Source organism: Mustela nigripes, chromosome 3 (assembly GCF_022355385.1).
Source record: "Mustela nigripes isolate SB6536 chromosome 3, MUSNIG.SB6536, whole genome shotgun sequence".
Taxonomy (NCBI): Eukaryota; Metazoa; Chordata; class Mammalia; order Carnivora; family Mustelidae; genus Mustela; species Mustela nigripes.
The window spans coordinates 67,354,168-67,370,676 of record NC_081559.1 but is presented as its reverse complement, the minus strand read 5'-3'; the positions used below and the strand labels follow the sequence as shown (position 1 = coordinate 67,370,676).

The window sequence follows — 16,509 nt, the reverse complement described above, 5'->3', positions numbered from 1 at the left end:
AGAAAATTCAGGCTGAAGGGAAATAATATCAGATGGAAATTCAGACCCTTGGGGAGAAATAAAGAGCACCAGAAAGAGTAAATATGTGGATAGATATAAAAGACTTATTTTTTTCTCTTAATTTATTTAAGTACATCTAACTATGTAAAGAAAAATTATAACAAAGTATTGTGGTATTTATAGCATACTTATATTAATGCACATGACAACTATAGCATAAAGCAGGAATCAACAAATTTTCTCTATGAGGGTCCAGATGGGAAATAGTTTAAATTCCATAAACAATATAATCTCTGTGACAAATATTGAATTCTGCCATCATAACATGAAAGTGGACATAGACAACACATAAACGAATGGATGTAGTTGTACTGCAATTAAACAAAAGCAGGTACAGGGCAAGATTTGGCCTAAAAGCCACACTTTGCTGATTTCTCACATAAAAGATTGGAGTCAATGAAACTGCGTGGTTGCAAAATGTTCACATTTTATGTGAACTGTACGATAACTCTAAGTAGACTCTGAAAACTTAAGGATATATACTGTAGTCCCACAGCAACTATTTGAAACAAAACTACAAAGAAAAATAACTAAAAGCCAATATAAAAAATAAAATGGACTTCTCAGAAATACCCAGTTGACTTACCAAAAAACAGTGAGGGGTGCCTTGCTGGCATAGTCAGTAGAGTATGCAACTCCTGATTTCAGGGTCATGAATTCAAGTTCCACATTGGGTATAGAACTTACTTTAAAAAAAAAAAAAAAAAAAAAAAAAAGTGGTGCTTGCTTTGGCAGCACATATACTAAAAATTGGAATGATACAGAGAAGATTAGCATGGCCCCTGCACAAGGATGACACGCAAATTCATGAAATGGTCCAAATTTTTTCAGACCTGTACCCCTGGTGCAAATAATACATTATATGTTAATAAAAATATTTTTAAAATTTTTAAAAATGAAGGGGCACCTGGGTGGCTCAGTGGGTTAAAGCCTCTGCCTTCAGCTCAGGTCATGATCCCAGGGTCCTGGGATCAAGCCCTGCATCGGGCTCTATTGCTCAGCAGGGAGCCTGCTTCCCTCTCTTTCTGCCTGCCTCTCTGCCTACTTGTGATCTCTGTCTGTCAAATAAATAAATAAAATCTTAAAAAGAAAAAGACACAACAGTTGAGGCCGTGAAGTCTAGCTGACACTTCCTTCACAAGATGTCTCCCTCCGTAGAATGTGTCTGGGTTTTGTTATTCATGCTTTAATGATGTTCTGTTTGTATTATTTCATAAACAAACAGCACCTTCCTTATACTAATATGTACAATGTGTTGACTCCACTCTAAATTGGGATGATGTAGAGGAAGACCACAAATGACCACTGGGTGTCATCAAAGTCTTATACAAGGCAACAGGCTTGGTTGGCATGGCTCCTTAGTGGTCTACCTTTTCTGGAAGGGGGAGATAAATTATGGTTGGCTCTAAATGGAACCAAAGCACGTTATCAGTCTAGAACTTAAGTATGTGGTAACATGGGCCAGGGGAACACAGCTGAGGACTGGAAAATAAGCGAAAAATAACATCTTGAAATCATCCAAAATAACATCTCCAAGTCCTTTCACTTGTATTTGCATACTTTCTTCAAAATATTAGGACAGCTATTTAGGCCCTGTTAGTGGGAAACCTACTGTTTTGTTTTGTTTTGTTTTAGTTTTAAATTACTTCATTATTAGTACTTCCAGCCTTTGTATTGCCTTCACTGTGGCTCATCCCATTAGTTTAGGTACTGGTACAGACTACAGTAGGAAGTGGGCTTATCACCTCATGACAACTCTAAGCGTAATAAGCACATGCCCCAAGGTAAGAGTGACATTGACATGGAAGGGAGGGCCCCACGTGGCAGGCTGCAAACCTTGCAACCTGTCACCTTTTAAAGGAAATAGATATGATTTGGGCTTAAACCTGCCAGAACCTCACTAACAATCATTTTAAGACTTGCATTCCTGGGGCGCCTGGGTGGCTCAGTGGGTTGAAGCCTCTGCCTTCAGCTCAGGTCATGATCCCAGGGTCCTGGGATCAAGTCCCACGCCGGGCTCTCTGCTCAGCAGGGAGCCTGCTTTCTCCTCTCTCTCTCTCTGCCTGCCTGTCAGCCTACTTGTGATCTCTGTCGGTCAAATAAATAAAATCTTTAAAAAAAAAAAAAAAAAAAAAGACGTGTTCCTAATGATAACCACCAGTTGTGCTAACCTATTTCTATCCATGGACTGAATGCACTTAGGAATCAAATCGTTTGAGTTCTATGCTCACCTCCCAATACAAGGTCTAGTTTTCACAGACAAAAGGTATTCTGGATTTTTTTTTCTATACATTGCTGACAAAGTCATTACCCTGACTCCAAGGTCGTATTAGTTATAGTAGTTAAGCCTATATATCTCCAATGTGATGATGCAAGGCCATGATAGAATTCGCTGGAGCCCCATGTTAAGCACTCTATCAGGCAACTCCAAAGAAAATGTTTTTAAAAAGTAGATCCCCAAAATTCAGTCGCTTAAAATATCAGAAGTTTATCTCTTGGTCAGGTAACCTTCCAAGACAAGTGTCAGAGAGTCCCCTAAGTGACTCTCCTAGGGCCATGTCATCTGCATAGTTGGGGCTGGTGTTAGCCAGCTAATGGGTGAAAAGAGAAGGGAGGAGTCTCAATGCTGCGCTAACTTCCATCCTAGGAGGGGCAGACATGACTTCCGCTCAAGTTCCATTCATTGCCTAGAACTGAATCACATCATTATTCCTAACTGCAACGGAAGCTGGGAAATGATGGTCTAGTTGTGTTCTCCCAAAAATCAGATTTTTTAAATTAAATTTATTTATTTTCAGCATAACAGTATTCATTATTTTTTCACCACACCCAGTGCCCCATGCAATCCGTGCCCTCTATAATACCCACCACCTGGTACCCCGACCTCCCACCCCCCACCCCGCCACTTCAAACCCCTCAGATTGTTTTTCAGAGTTTTTGGAGGCAGCACTTGGTGCACAAGTACCCATTACTAGCCCAAATCATGAAGTTTTACTCTGATTAAACATTAAATTGAGGCACAGAGCAATAAATTTTCCCAAGGTTATACCGCTAACAAATGGCCAAGTTAGGGGTGCCTGAGTGGCTCAGTGAGTTAAGCCTCTGCCTTCCGCTTGGGTCATGATCTCCTGAGATGGAGCCCGGCATCTCATCTCACCATCTCACAGGGCTCTCTGCACAGTGGGGAGTCTGCTTCCCCCCCCCCTCTCTCTCTCTCTGCCTACCTCTCTGCCTACTTGTGATCTCTCTCTCTCTGTTAATAAATAAATAAAATCTTTTTTTTTAAGTGGCCAAGTTAGGATTTAAGCCTAGAAGTCTCTACTTTTCACCACTCTACTATATTTCTAATACCGTTTGATTCTCTAATAACCACTCTGTAATATTTTGTAATTTTTTAACAATAATAATTTTTTTAATTAAAAAAGGATGCAAGGGGGCACCTGGGTGGCTCAGGGAGTTAAAGCCTCTGCCTTTGGCTCAGGTCATGATTCCAGGGTCCTGGGATCAAGCCCCACATCAGACTCTCTCCTCAGCAGGGAGCCTGTTTCCTCCTCTCTCTCTCTGCCTGCCTCTCTTCCTACTTGTGATCTCTGTCAAATAAATAAATAAAATCTTTAAAAAAAAAAAAAAAAAGGATGCAAGAAGCCAGGGATAGTTACCAGAGGGACAATTTCCTATGACTAATTTGCAGGCCTCCTCCCCACCCCCACCCCCTCTGCATTTTCAGAGAGGTGAGCAGAAACAGCCTGGGTATGCCACACAGTGAAACTACCTAAGACTTCACAGACTGATACTCCGCCCAGCAGACTGCAAGAGGGTAGGGCAATGCTGCATGGGTTCGAAGCTGCTTTAGAACCTTTCCTACATTCAGCGCTGCAGGCAGCCCCTTCACTTCTGACCTCTTTCCAAAGCACCTGGACCAAGCATTGCCACCCCTGGAGGCCCATATCCAGGTCCCCAGCCCCGCTCTAGTTCCCTGGAGCCTGGAGGCCGCATCGGTTCTCAGCTCCTGATGACTTTCTCTCACTGGAGAAGAAAGTGGGCAAACACTCTTGCCTTGGCCTCTTAACATTTGTGGAACCCAGGTCAGACAGAGAATGCGGAATTCTCCAGATAAATGAGGCAGCAACGTGTAATGATGTGTTCCCAGGCAGTAATCCCATGAGGGAAGTACTGTTGTTGTTACTACCAGCATTCTACAGATGCAAACAATGAAGCACAGAAAAAATTAAGTCCTTCTCCAAAGACCAGACAGAAACCAGTGGTTCAGCTCAGTGGAATCTGGCTCCTATTCCATGCGTGAACACATCCTCTTTGCAACCCCATGAACTGACACAACTCTAGTGGGTGAAGAAGCCCCGGGGGGGGGGGGGGGGTTGCGGGAGGGGAAGGGAGAGAAGAGAAAGGAGTCCCTGTACCCAAAAGGATACTCGGGAGTTTCAAAGGGTTCTTTACAAGCTCTCCCCGTTTGGTGGAATGTGTGTGGATACGGGGGTGCCCACGCGCAAGTTTTAACCACTGAATAGACAAAGTAAAAGGGACTTGACTAGAATCTAAGACCTGGAAGGCAGAAGGCAAAACGGGTTCTGAAAGTTCCAGAAGCGAGCGGTAACTGACAACCCAGCGCTGTGAGCCTCAGGTGGTGAGGTTTAACCCTCCTCCGCTCTTCTGGGAGGAGCTGCGGTTTCAACCTGACAGCCTGGAGCCCCAGGCAGAGGACAGGAGGTTTCCGCACGACAGCAGCGCTGCCCTCCCGGCCCCTGCGCGCAGCCCGGAGCGCAGGGCACCTCTGCCGGCGCCCAAAAGTTCCCCGATGCAGTTGGGCGGTGCAACCAGTGCGGGGAGCTGAGGCCGGGATTTGGGGTGGGGAAGATGGGGGCGGTTTTCTTTCAGGTCCGAGGACGAAGCTTGTGAGCCATGTGCACACCTCCCTGCTCCTTACGCAATTTGAGTGCTGCTCCAAGCGCAAAGTACTCCTCCCAGCGGTCTCTGGTGTCTTTCGGGGTGGGGTGGAGAATGTAACTTATTCCATCGGCCTTCGCCACCTGGACACCGAAATCTGGCAGCTTGTAGCCATCGAAGAACTACTGCATTTCCCCGGGCGCACTGCTGCTTGCCCCCTGAGCTCTTGGTAACCAGGTTGTGAGCCCAGACTCGATGGTGAAGCCACAGGCTTAGCACCTCAGAGCCTTGGCCCATGCTGGGTACCCTCGAGGGCCAGGAACCCTGCCTTTTGTTCTCCTTAACCACTGAGTAGTCCATAAAGTGAAATGGGACTGGGGGGCGGGAGCGGGGAGGGAGTCAGCAAGACGTAGAAGGTGGAAGGCTAAATTGGATCCGAAAATTCTAGAAGCATGCTGAACTACACATTCAGCGCCACAACGTCCCTCAGAAAGGTCATGGATGTGAACGTGAAGTATCGACTTATTCGTGTTCAGCGTTCAGGTCCTTTTGGTTTACTCACACTAGCAGATAGAAAGGTAATCCGTGGCGGAAACAGCAGAGTCTCGCGCTGGGGAGGGCCTCTCCATTGACCTCGAATCTGTTGCGGGATTTTCCCAGGGTTGCCCTGCCATCCCCACACTCAGTGCTTGCGCTCCTGCTGGTGTTTGAGAGACCACTCTCTTTCCAGTCTGCTCCTGGGGTCGGAGGGGTGTGTTCTGGACTGTCCGCGGCCCCTTTTCAGCTGCCGCGTTGCACTCTGCTGGAAGAACCTGGCCTGGAAAAGGTGGGGGTAGTACCGCCTTCCCCCATGAGCCCCAGGCCAAAAACCCAGCGAGAAGCTGCAACCTTGCCTCTGTGGCCCAGACCTCGGTTTGAATGACAAGTCTGCTGGGTGTCCCCCAAAGGTTTTATCGAGGTCCCCACATCAGCAGTGGGTGTGTTTCTATTATGCACTTTCAGCGAGTTTACACAAGAAAAAAAGCGGGCTGCTAGTACGCAGACGCAGACCCCGAGTCAGATATCTCATCTGCCTAGCGGTCAAAGGGACTGGGAGGAGCTGACCGCACCCCAAAACCCTGGAGGTTCCATTAGGAATGAGGTGGGGGGCAGTTGAGGACACTAGCAATGCAAAAGGATTGGGCAAGCGTTGTCCCCTAAAAGATACAATGGCCAGTGAAGAAAGGACAAGAGCACGCCAGTATGGTCCTGGAAAGATGGAGATGGCAGGCTCCCATAAACTCCCAACCTCTCCCAAGATCTTTGAATTCTAGAACGAACCCAAAATATTTCCTAGAACTTCTAGAGGGATAAAACCACAAAAGAATGCCTGGGGCGGGGGTGGGGGGTTGGTGGCAGCTAGACCTGGGTGGTTCAGTGGGTTAAGCCTCTGCCTTCAGCTCAGGTCATGATCCCAGGGTCCTGGGCTCTCTGCTCAGCAGGGAGCCTACTTCCTCCTCTCTCTGCTTGCCTCTCTGCCTACTTGTGATCTCTCTGTCAAATAAATAAAATCTTCAAAAAAAAAAAAAAAAAAAGAATGCCTCTAGGACCAGTGGCCTGGAAACCCATGTCCCAGGGACCCTCTATGGGAAAGTGCAAAGTGGGGGACAAGGAGCAGTCCCACAACAGTGCATCTGATACTCCCCCCACCAGGAGACTAGGCAAGTTCAAATGAGCCTATCTCTTTGTGCAAAGAGGGCACCACATGCTCCCGACAGGGGGCATCTTCTCCCCCACAGGACCCCTCAGTGTAATGGAGGATGCCCAGTGGTAGAGCAGAGGTGGTGGTGCATCGGGCCAGCGAAGCCCAGGCCAGCAGTAGGTCAGGAGCTGAAAACAAGGCATGGAAGACCTGTTCTCCAGCTGTTCACCAAGGCTCAGGATAATAACCCTGCTATTTGCTCTACAACAACAGAGAAAGGAGGGGTACCTGACTCAAAGAATGTCATTTCTACCCTGGACCTTCAGTGTTCCTCTGTGCCATGGGAACAATGATTCCATCCATGTCTGACAAGAGTTACCTCAAGGCTTCTCTGGGAGGTCACAGTGGGACTCTGTGACCACAGAGATGCAGCCAGAGATGATGGGCAGAGTATTCAAAGCGAGAAGGTCTTGGTGATGGGACTGGAGTGTAGGAGGCCAGAGCAGAAGCCCTGAGCTCCCCTACTATCCGCAAACTCTCTAGTTCCCTGGAGAGTAAACAACTCCCCAGGCCAATGGAGAAAACCAAAAGAAGAAAAGGGGAAGGAGAGTGCTCTGAGGCTGAGGAGGGAGTGTGGCCACACAATGGTGTTCCCCTAAACTCAGTGTAAGTGCCCCCTCTACCCTTCTCAGATCACTGTGGAGGGGGATGTCCCTCTGCTCTGAACTGTGGACAAATGTGTCCTATTCTCTAGGATACTGTCTCCCTGACTTTAGAACAAAATGAGGAAATCACTAGGATATTATGATTTGGTGACCAGATCATATGGCCAAACCCAGTTTTGTGTCTGGATTATCAGATTTAATATGTCAAGTCTTTATTTTTTTTTATTTTTTTTAAAGATTTTATTTATTTATTTGACAGACAGAGATCACAAGTAGGCAGAGAGAGAGGAGGAAGCAGGCTCCCTGCTGAGCAGAGAGCCCCGATGCGGGACTCAATCCCAGGACCCTGAGATCATGACCTGAGCTGAAAGCAGCGGCTTAACCCACTGAGCCACCCAGGCGCCCCAAGTCTTTATTTTATTCTCCAAATGCAGCTGTAAGTTCGGCCTGTCTGGTTCCCTCACTCTTGCTCTCTCCTTGCTAATTGCCTCTGGTCTTTTCTCCCACATACACATACAGCCCCTTGTTTTCCAGTTAAAGAGAAACTGGAGTCATATTTCCTTCCAGGGAGATGCCATTTTCCAGATCTCAGCTGACCTAGACTTTAGGTTATTAATGGAGGTTCTCATAGATAACATAATACAACAAACTTGCCACCATGAAAAAGCCCAGAGGACATGCTTAGAGTGGGAACAAAGGAGCAGAGAGAAGGCAAAACTAGGGCAATTGTCTCTTTTATATTTCATTTTCAGAGGGGAAAATGTTTATATCAGGCCAAAGCAGCTACCACTGTGCTGACAAAAAGACTTGGAATTTGGAATTAAGACACCAAAAGGCAATACTGGTTAAATATCTAGAGTTTAGTTTTGTAACTAGGGTCCACAAAACAGCAGGCTCAGCCCAGCCGTTATACAAGGCTGTCCCTCCGTGGTGAGCCCCACTTCCCAAAGCATTTCTAAGGAGTTCACCAGGCTCCATCAAGGGGCCTTCCTCAACCAAAAGGCAGGCTGGGAACTAAATCCTAGCAGATTTGAAGGTGGATTACCTTCCTCATTATTCCGCAGAGAGTGAGCTGTGTGGATGCTGGAGTTTTAATTACACATTTGCTTTTTCGGGGGAAGAAGACCAAGATCACATTTTTCAAAGTATCAACTTGTTTTCCATTAGGCAGTTGTTGAAACAAGTTCTTTCAGCGACATGTTATGTCTTTAGGAAGGGGTGCTTCAGATGGCGCGCACTAGCACAATTTTGTGGCTTTTAATTACTATTTTGTTCTTTTGGGGGGTTTCAGAGACTGGCGCCTCGGCGTGATTAGACCGTCTAGTGGGCCCGCTGCAACCAGGCACACCCCCAGCAGGTGGCGCCACAAGGCCAGCACTGCCGCGGGAACTGCGGACTTCGGGAGTCCAGTCAAGGTGAGCGTCCCTCAACTCCCGGCCACGGTCCCCAGCCATCAGGAAACACTGCTATGGGGAAAGTCGCCACTTCTGATTTAAGAGGAAATTGCAATGATAGGACGAAACAGGGTCCTAACTGAATGAACTGGAAAAAAAATAGGGTAAAGCGCTTGAGGAAAAAAAAACTTTTTCTATTTGTTTCTGTAAATTCACCCAGACTTGGAGTATCGAGACGCCTCTCTCCCCTAAGAATTCTCCTATGTCGTAAATATGTAGAATTTAGAATTAGAACGAACTTTAAAGGCCGTCTGGTCAATCTGGTCTAGCATTCCAACCTAGAGAGGAAGTTCCCGGGGCCGCTTTGTGCCTGTCGGTTCACCATCAAATCTACGGAATTGCTCGAAGTCTCGTCCTATCGGGAAAGTACGAGGGAAAATGGTTTCAAATACATCGTTGGTGATAATATTTTTGAATTTATATAGCTTTTCACGGAAGCAATAAGAAAACAATCGTTCAAACATTATCTCATTAATTATCTAATATTCCTGCGGGTCGGTTAGCAAGTATGTGGAAGTAGGGATTATTATACGTGGTTTATGGATCACTTAAATCAATCGACTTCAAGCGCCGAGTGACTGACAAGGGTAACCGCCCGACGCTCCGAGGAAAAGCGGAGCCAGACCTGGCTCGACTCTCGGCGCCGCTTTGATCCGTGTTTGAGCGCGGACCTCGGACAGGAGGACTCGAGTCGCGGGACCTGGTGGGCGCTTGTGCACAGAACGGGATGGGAGACCCCCGGTCTTCTCCCCTGAGCGGGTCCCCGTCCTCGCGCCTCCCGTCCTGCGGCCGCCCGCCCCCGCCCCCGCCCCCGCCCCCCCACCACGCCCCTTCCCCACTCCCTCGCCTCGCTGCTCCCATTCAGCCGCGGCCTGTCTGCGCCCGCAACCGCAGCAGCCGCAGCGCCCGCCCCGTGACACCAGCCCCCCGGCCAGGCGTACCCAGGCGCTCCCCGGAGCCTCGCGGCCCGGCGCTCGGGATTGGCTGTTGCTAGGTGACGTCCCGGCGCTCACGTGACGACTGTTAAATGCCCACCCTGCCCGAACCCGCCCCGCAGACAATCGTAAGGCCGCTCTGGGCTGCTCACCTGCTCCCGCCTCCCGGAGCCCCGGCCTGGCCCCGCCACCCCTGCCCCCTCCGCCGCCCGCCGCCCGCCCCCCGCCCGAGCCGGCGCTGGGCAAGAAGCCGAGCGGGTTAGAGAGGCGGAGAGAGGATGCGGCCGGCGGCAGCTGTCCCGAGCAGTGCACGGTGATCGCCTCCCCCGGAGGAGGAGTTGCCCAGACCGTTGCCACATTTCTTGTTTTCCTCCCCACCCTCCCTCACCCCCCGTAATTACATTGGCTGCTGGAGGGGACAGGGAGAGACGGAGGAGGCGCCTCGCTTCCCCCCTCGCGCCCGCCACCCCTGCTCTTTCCCGTCCCGGGCCAGGATGACTGGAGTCTTTGACAGTCTGGTGGCTGATATGCACTCGACCCAGATCACGGCCTCCAGCACGTACCACCAGCACCAGCAGCCCCCAAGCAGCGGCGGCGCTGGCCCCGGCGGCAGCAACGGCAGCAGCCTCCACAAGCCCCAGGAGTCGCCCACACTGCCGGTATCCACAGCTACCGACAGCAGCTACTACACCAACCAGCAGCACCCGGCGGGCGGCGGCGGCAGTGGGGGCTCGCCCTACGCGCACATGGGCTCCTACCAGTACCACGCCGGCGGCCTCAACAACGTCCCTTATTCCGCCAAGAGCGGCTACGACCTGGGCTACACCGCCGCCTACACCTCCTACGCACCCTACGGGACCAGTTCTTCCCCGGCCAACAATGAGCCTGGTATGCACAACGCTGGCGTCAAGGGTGACAAGTCTAGTTCCTGGGATGGGTGGGCGAAAATTGTTTGGGGCGGGGATCCATCCGGAACCCTTGCCGTGTACTCTGCCTGCTCCCTCCCTGCCCGCCCTGCGCCTTTTACTCTTCTCAACCTCCAGTCTGCCGAGGGTCACTGGGTAGGTCCCTCGGGGCTCGGCTGCTGGGACCAGGTGGCCTTAGGGGGCCGAGTGGGCGCGCGGTGCATGCTTCATGGCAACTCATTTCCTTACCACCTGCTCCTTCTTTCTCTCTGGTTGGCTCCTTCTTCCCCTTCCTGGAGAATCCAGCTCCCAGGTTCCAAGGAAGCGCGAGTCCGCACTTAGCGAAGTGGAGTCTGAGCGCCCTGCTCGTCTCCGAGAAGCCGCTCCCCGGCTCAGGCCAAGTCCCAGGCCAGGCGCTTACGCCCAGCGGGAAGTCTTTGGGGGCTCCCCGGTTGTGCTGTTCTCACGGTTGCGTTGCGTTGCAGAGAAAGAGGACCTCGAGCCTGAAATCCGGATAGTGAATGGGAAGCCAAAGAAAGTCCGGAAACCCCGCACCATCTACTCCAGTTTCCAGCTGGCGGCTCTTCAGAGGCGTTTCCAAAAGACTCAGTACCTGGCACTCCCCGAGCGAGCAGAGCTGGCGGCGTCTCTGGGCCTCACCCAGACTCAGGTGAGGGCTCCCGGCCTGGAGCGGAACGAGGAGCGCGCGGGCCTGGGGTGGCTGGGAAGCAAGCGGGGTCAGCACAACGTTTTAAAAAAGTGTTTCTAAAGTAATTTTAAGGATTACGAGGCCCGCGCCTTGGGCGGTCTAAACTTCTACTCCTGAAGCTGAAATCCCCAGAGGGGGCACCGCGCGCGAGAAAACGAAAGGACCGGGGTGGGCAGAAAGCCGCTTTCGCAGTCTTACCGCGCCGTACTGATTAAGCGGGTAAAATCATTAGCCCTCCAGACCCTCCCCCGCTGTCACCACCACCTCGGTGCACCCACACCAGCTGTCTCCGATTTTCTGAGATTGCCTCCCAATAGAGTGGGAGCCATCCCAGCCTCGGAGGCCTCGGCACGTGATCCGCTCGCCTGCCGCGCGTGCTTTCCACGCTCCTCCCCTCCCCTGCCCCAGATCCAGGTTCTTCCACTAACGTTCGGGTTCCTTTTCCACAAAGGTCAAAATCTGGTTCCAGAACCGCCGGTCCAAGTTCAAGAAGATGTGGAAAAGCGGTGAGATCCCTTCGGAACAGCACCCTGGGGCCAGCACCTCGCCACCTTGTGCTTCGCCGCCCGTGTCGGCGCCGGCCTCCTGGGACTTCAGCGCGCCACAGCGGATGGGGAGCGGTGGCGGCCCCGGCAGCGGCGGCAGCGGCGCGGGCAGCTCGGGCTCCAGCCCGAGCAGCGCGGCCTCGGCCTTCCTGGGCAACTACCCGTGGTACCACCAGGCCTCTGGCCCTGCCTCACACCTGCAGGCCGCCGCGCCCCTGCTGCACCCAACGCAGACCCCGCAGCCGCACCATCACCACCACCACCACCATCACCACCACCACCACGGCGGCGGGGGCGCCCCGGTGAGCGCGGGGACGATTTTCTAACCCGAGGGACACTACGCAGGAGACTGACAGAGCAGAGATCGGTGATCCTCAGTGCTCGCCCGGAGAGCCGGAGGGTCCCTCCAGCTGGCCCGAGGACGCCTCCCACCCTCTGTGAGGAGAGGCCCGGGAGGGCCTGCCACGGGCCCTGCTTCCTCGAGCTGCCTCTGAGCGGTGGGGAACTGGAAGGTTCTTCGAGGCCCCCGGCAGGGCCGCCCTCCTTGGCCGCCTTTCCGACCTGAGCCCCGCCTCAGACATGCCTCTCCTCCCTCCGCGACCCAAGAGGCAGTCGGGCGCCTTCCTTGCCGCGGGCCACGGGCTGAGTCCGGGGGGAGGGACGCCTCCCCCGCCCGCGAAGCTTCCAGGGTGCTCTGAGGCTCCTTTCTCCGTGCCCGCCCCCAGGCCCCGCTCCAGCGATGGGCTGATTGACCTCCCGGGCCTGCGTGCCCTCCCCCCTCGCCCCTGTGACCTGGGCGGCCCGCCGCTTTTTTTCTGCCCTGCTGTCCCAAGTCCTTGGAGCCCCCCTCTGCCCTGCCTTAGATCCCGCCCCCTCCCCCAGGAACGCTCCCTTAGCTCTTTCCTCATCCATCACCTTTGGAGTTTTTTTATTTTTATTTTTTTAAAAGTTTAGGTGCCTTTGCGGATGACCTCATTTTGATGTTGGGGAAAAAATGATTTTTTAATATGTGGACACTGCAAAAAAATGTGTTTAAATTATCTTTTTTAAAACCTATTCAGGATTGTTAGGCTGGACTTTGACATAGAGTTTGTAAATAAAGGTGTCTGTGCAGATTTTCCCACTGATTTATTTGTATAAAAACACTCGTCTTTTCAGACTTTTTTGTAATCCCCCCCCACTTGTGAAAACTGCGGTTTAGCAGTGACCTCAGCAACCCCTCCATTTTATTTTTCCCTTTGAAAATTTTCTCAGTTTAACTAAGCTACTGATTGGGTTTTATTTTATCTTATCCTAAAGTCTTTGTTCTTGAAATGAAAGATATTTTGGGGTTATTTATTATGAAAACAACATGCTCTTAATGTTGATTTTACAATATGAAGAGATTATTTAAATAAATTATTGTTTTCATTGGATGTGTGCGCTTTTTCCTTGGAGTCATGACCTGGAGCCTCGAGCCCCCTGCCCGGGCGGGGAATCTGGCCGGCCGAGAAAGTGACATTTCCATCTTTCAGAGGCTTAGAGAGCGGTGAGGCGAGGCGGGAACAGGCGCGCTTGGCATGGGCCTCCCCGAAATGTTCACTCTGCGGGCACTCGAGTCTTGGCGCGGGGTTTGCCCTCTCGAGGCGCGGTGAGTCACCCTGCACTCCGGCGGCTGCAGCCTCCGCCCGCCGGGCCCCTCCAGCGCCGGCGCCACTGCCCCTCGCCTGGGCGGTCTGTGCCGCCCCCGCACCGGTGGTGCAGGCGGGGCAGAGCTTCCGAGCCGCCGCAGGGGACCTGCAGTCGCAGCCTGAGCGTGCAGAAGCCGGGGTCAGACCCCTACCTTGGACCCTCCCCTCTGCTTGCCCTGTGGCCCTGCTGGGGCTGCCAGAGCTGAGAACTCAGTGAGTCACCAGGGCCCTCGGGAAACTCAGTTGGCTGCTCTGGAATGTAGGGCGACCCCCGCACTCAGGGCTGCGCTAACACACATACAATCACACACTGTGACTCTTATAGTCACATCTATACTATCACACACTCTAGTATGCACACAGTCACACACTCCTGAGTCACACGCACACCACTGACAAAAATTCATGCAGGCGCACCTTCACGTACGCGGATACACAAACCCACACAAGCACACTCACGCACACAGGCACATTCACATAGAGACTGAGGCACATTGCTGTGAGAGTGGCACTCTTCCATCTCACATTCTCTGAGGGGAAATGTGCACACACCGTTCAGCTCTGCTTTCTACCTTGGGTCCCCCCCACCCAGCTTCCATTGTGGGAAGTGACCCTACTTTCTGTCATTCTCTGCAAAGGCCAAGGGCAGGTGGGTAATATAGGCCTGAACTAAAAGTCCCTTTCCTTCAAAGCACTGAGGCCTACAATGGAAGCGTTTTAGGTTTAATCATTAACTCTGTGATTCTGGGCTACCCGCCTTAACCTCTCTGTGCTGTAGTTTGCATATCTATACGACTGGAGAAATAAAAACAGCTATCTCAGAGTTTTTGTGAGCATATAATGAGGTAATGAGGTAACAGTGCCCGGCACATAGTAAGCACTCATTTTTGCTATTAGTAGTCTATTGTTTGATCCCAATGCCCCCCAAACAGGGAGGCTTTACTTGTGCCTTGTGTGTACTTGTGTGATTATGAGGTCCAGACTGACCCAGAAGCCTTTCCAGTTTTGCCTCATGTAGAAAAGCAGAACTCTAGAGCTGAGAGAGCTCAGCTCTGGCCCCTTCTTACATGAGAACCCGAACCTCAGCCATCCCCTCTGAAGGGGCCTCTACAGGAGAGGAAATTAGGGGCAGGCCAGAGAGCCCTGCTAGCCAGATCCAGGCCTCCTCTAGGATGGCTATTCAGGCCATCCCTGTGTGTCTTCCAATCACCTCGGCCAGAAAGCAGACATGAGATGGGGGGACTTTCTACATTCAGTGTCATCATCCTGAGACAAATCCTACCTTTTCTGGCCAGTTTGGGGGCCTGCGTGGAGTCTAGCTTACATACAACAGAATATGGCCAGGGAGAGGGACTCTGGGAAAAACAGGGAAGCTACAAATCCAGTGGCCATTCCCATTCCTGCATTGTTTTCCCAGGCTAGGAAGGCCGGAGCTAAAGCTCGCTGACCCTGTGATTCCAACTTCTCTAAGCAGCCGCTGCCTAGCAGACCCCATTCCTGCTCTCCCTCCCCGCAGCTCCAAATTCCGTGGTTTTCTTTGAGTGCCAGTAGCTGGTGCCAGCCTTCCTCCTGCGGTTGAATGCGCCCTCCCCTCCTCTGCGCGCACTCCCCTCCCCCTCCAGAAACCAGCGAGGAGAGACAGGGCAGTAAATTGGCTGGTGTCGAGGATCTGCAGCAGACAAGATGATTAAGAGGCCTACGCCGGAGCGCCCGGGGCAGGGAATGTCAGCCCAAGTTGGAATCACGCAACAGGCCTTGGCATGAGCGAGCCTGGGAGCCGGGAGGGCGGGCGGCCCCAGCTCCGGGGTGGGCCGAGGCCCCACAGACTCGCTGGAGTCACCGAACCTGGCACCCGGCGGCGGCGGGGTCGCGCCAGGCCACAGCGCGTCTTTCCCCGGGAAGCCCGCGAAACAGAGATCAGGAGGGTGCAAGGGCCAGAGGAAGGGGGCGTTTCCGCAGACCCGGAGAAGGGCATAGAGACCGGGAAGCGAGGATGCGCCCAGGTCTCAGAAGTGAGGGGGCGGGGAGGAGGAGGGGTGAGCGAGGGGACAAACAAAGCCCGGCTGGGGGAGGCAGGGGACGGCTCCAGCCCCGCCGGGGGCAACGAGCTGGCAAGTCTTTCTCACAGTCTCACGGCTCGCGGAGAGACGCGGAGCCCTGTGATCAGCCCGCCGCCGAGCAGACACGCTCCCCCCGCGCGGGACTGCGCTCCCCAAAGCGCGAATGAAAAATGGAAATGGGAAGCCGCGATCTCGGCTCCCTACACTGGGAAACCAGTCGCGCTCGGAACACACATAAATCTTCATTGTAATCCCCTTCCATTTGCTCGCGTGAAATATCAGGCCAGAGACAGGATATGACAAGCGCTGGGAAGCAGGGGGAGGGAAGCCGAAGAGTGAGGGATGCCCGGCCCTCTCTGCTCCACCCCCTGGCAGGGTTGCTCGGAACTCTGGCAGAGCGCTGGTATTGAGTTCCAATTCCCGGGGCTGGCAGCCGGGGCGCTCCCTCTTCCACTTCTCATCCCGTTCCCGCCCCTTTGCCCCCCGCCCCCGCCAGGGCGCGCAGGCCACCCAGCCCCGGGTGCTCCGCTGGGTGTAGACACACCCCGCTCCCGCTGCCCCGAATTCCAGCCGCCCGCCCCGCGGCTCCCGGGGTAGGGAGAGAAGAAAGGGAACGGATCCCGGGCCTAATCAGCGCGGCTGCAATGTGGGACCGTTTAAGAGGCTTCCCCTCGGCTTTCTTTCAGGATTACTTGTGAAAATTGTGAATATCCGTCCTGTGTAAGAATTTCCGAGACTGGTGGGGCGAGTTTGCGGGAAGTATCAGGTTTGATGGGGGCGGAGAGTACTCTGCAAAACTGGGTCTTTGTTTACAAACAGTTCTGCGGTCGAAGGGAAGAGGAGGGAAAGAGGGGTAAAGGGAGGAGTGCAAATGTGGTGGAATGGTCCCCTCCAGTGTTAGAAGCCCCCTCGAAGGGGAACAC

The 16,509-nt window shown here is 52.8% G+C and overlaps 1 protein-coding gene and 1 non-coding gene across 2 annotated transcripts; both read left to right on the top strand.

The window, feature by feature from the left end:
* The first annotated feature begins 779 nt into the window (after positions 1-779).
* On the top strand, positions 780-887 carry LOC132014690 (U6 spliceosomal RNA). Its single transcript, XR_009403345.1, has one exon. It is a non-coding gene; the product is annotated as a U6 spliceosomal RNA (small nuclear RNA).
* A 9,304-nt stretch (positions 888-10,191) lies between these two features.
* Positions 10,192-12,546, top strand: DLX2 (distal-less homeobox 2). The gene is made up of 3 exons (XM_059392782.1): positions 10,192-10,585; positions 11,088-11,272; positions 11,763-12,546. Exons 1-3 carry the CDS (start codon positions 10,192-10,194, stop codon positions 12,180-12,182), a joined length of 999 nt encoding a protein of 332 aa, XP_059248765.1. The 3' UTR covers positions 12,183-12,546.
* Positions 12,547-16,509: the final 3,963 nt, after the last annotated feature.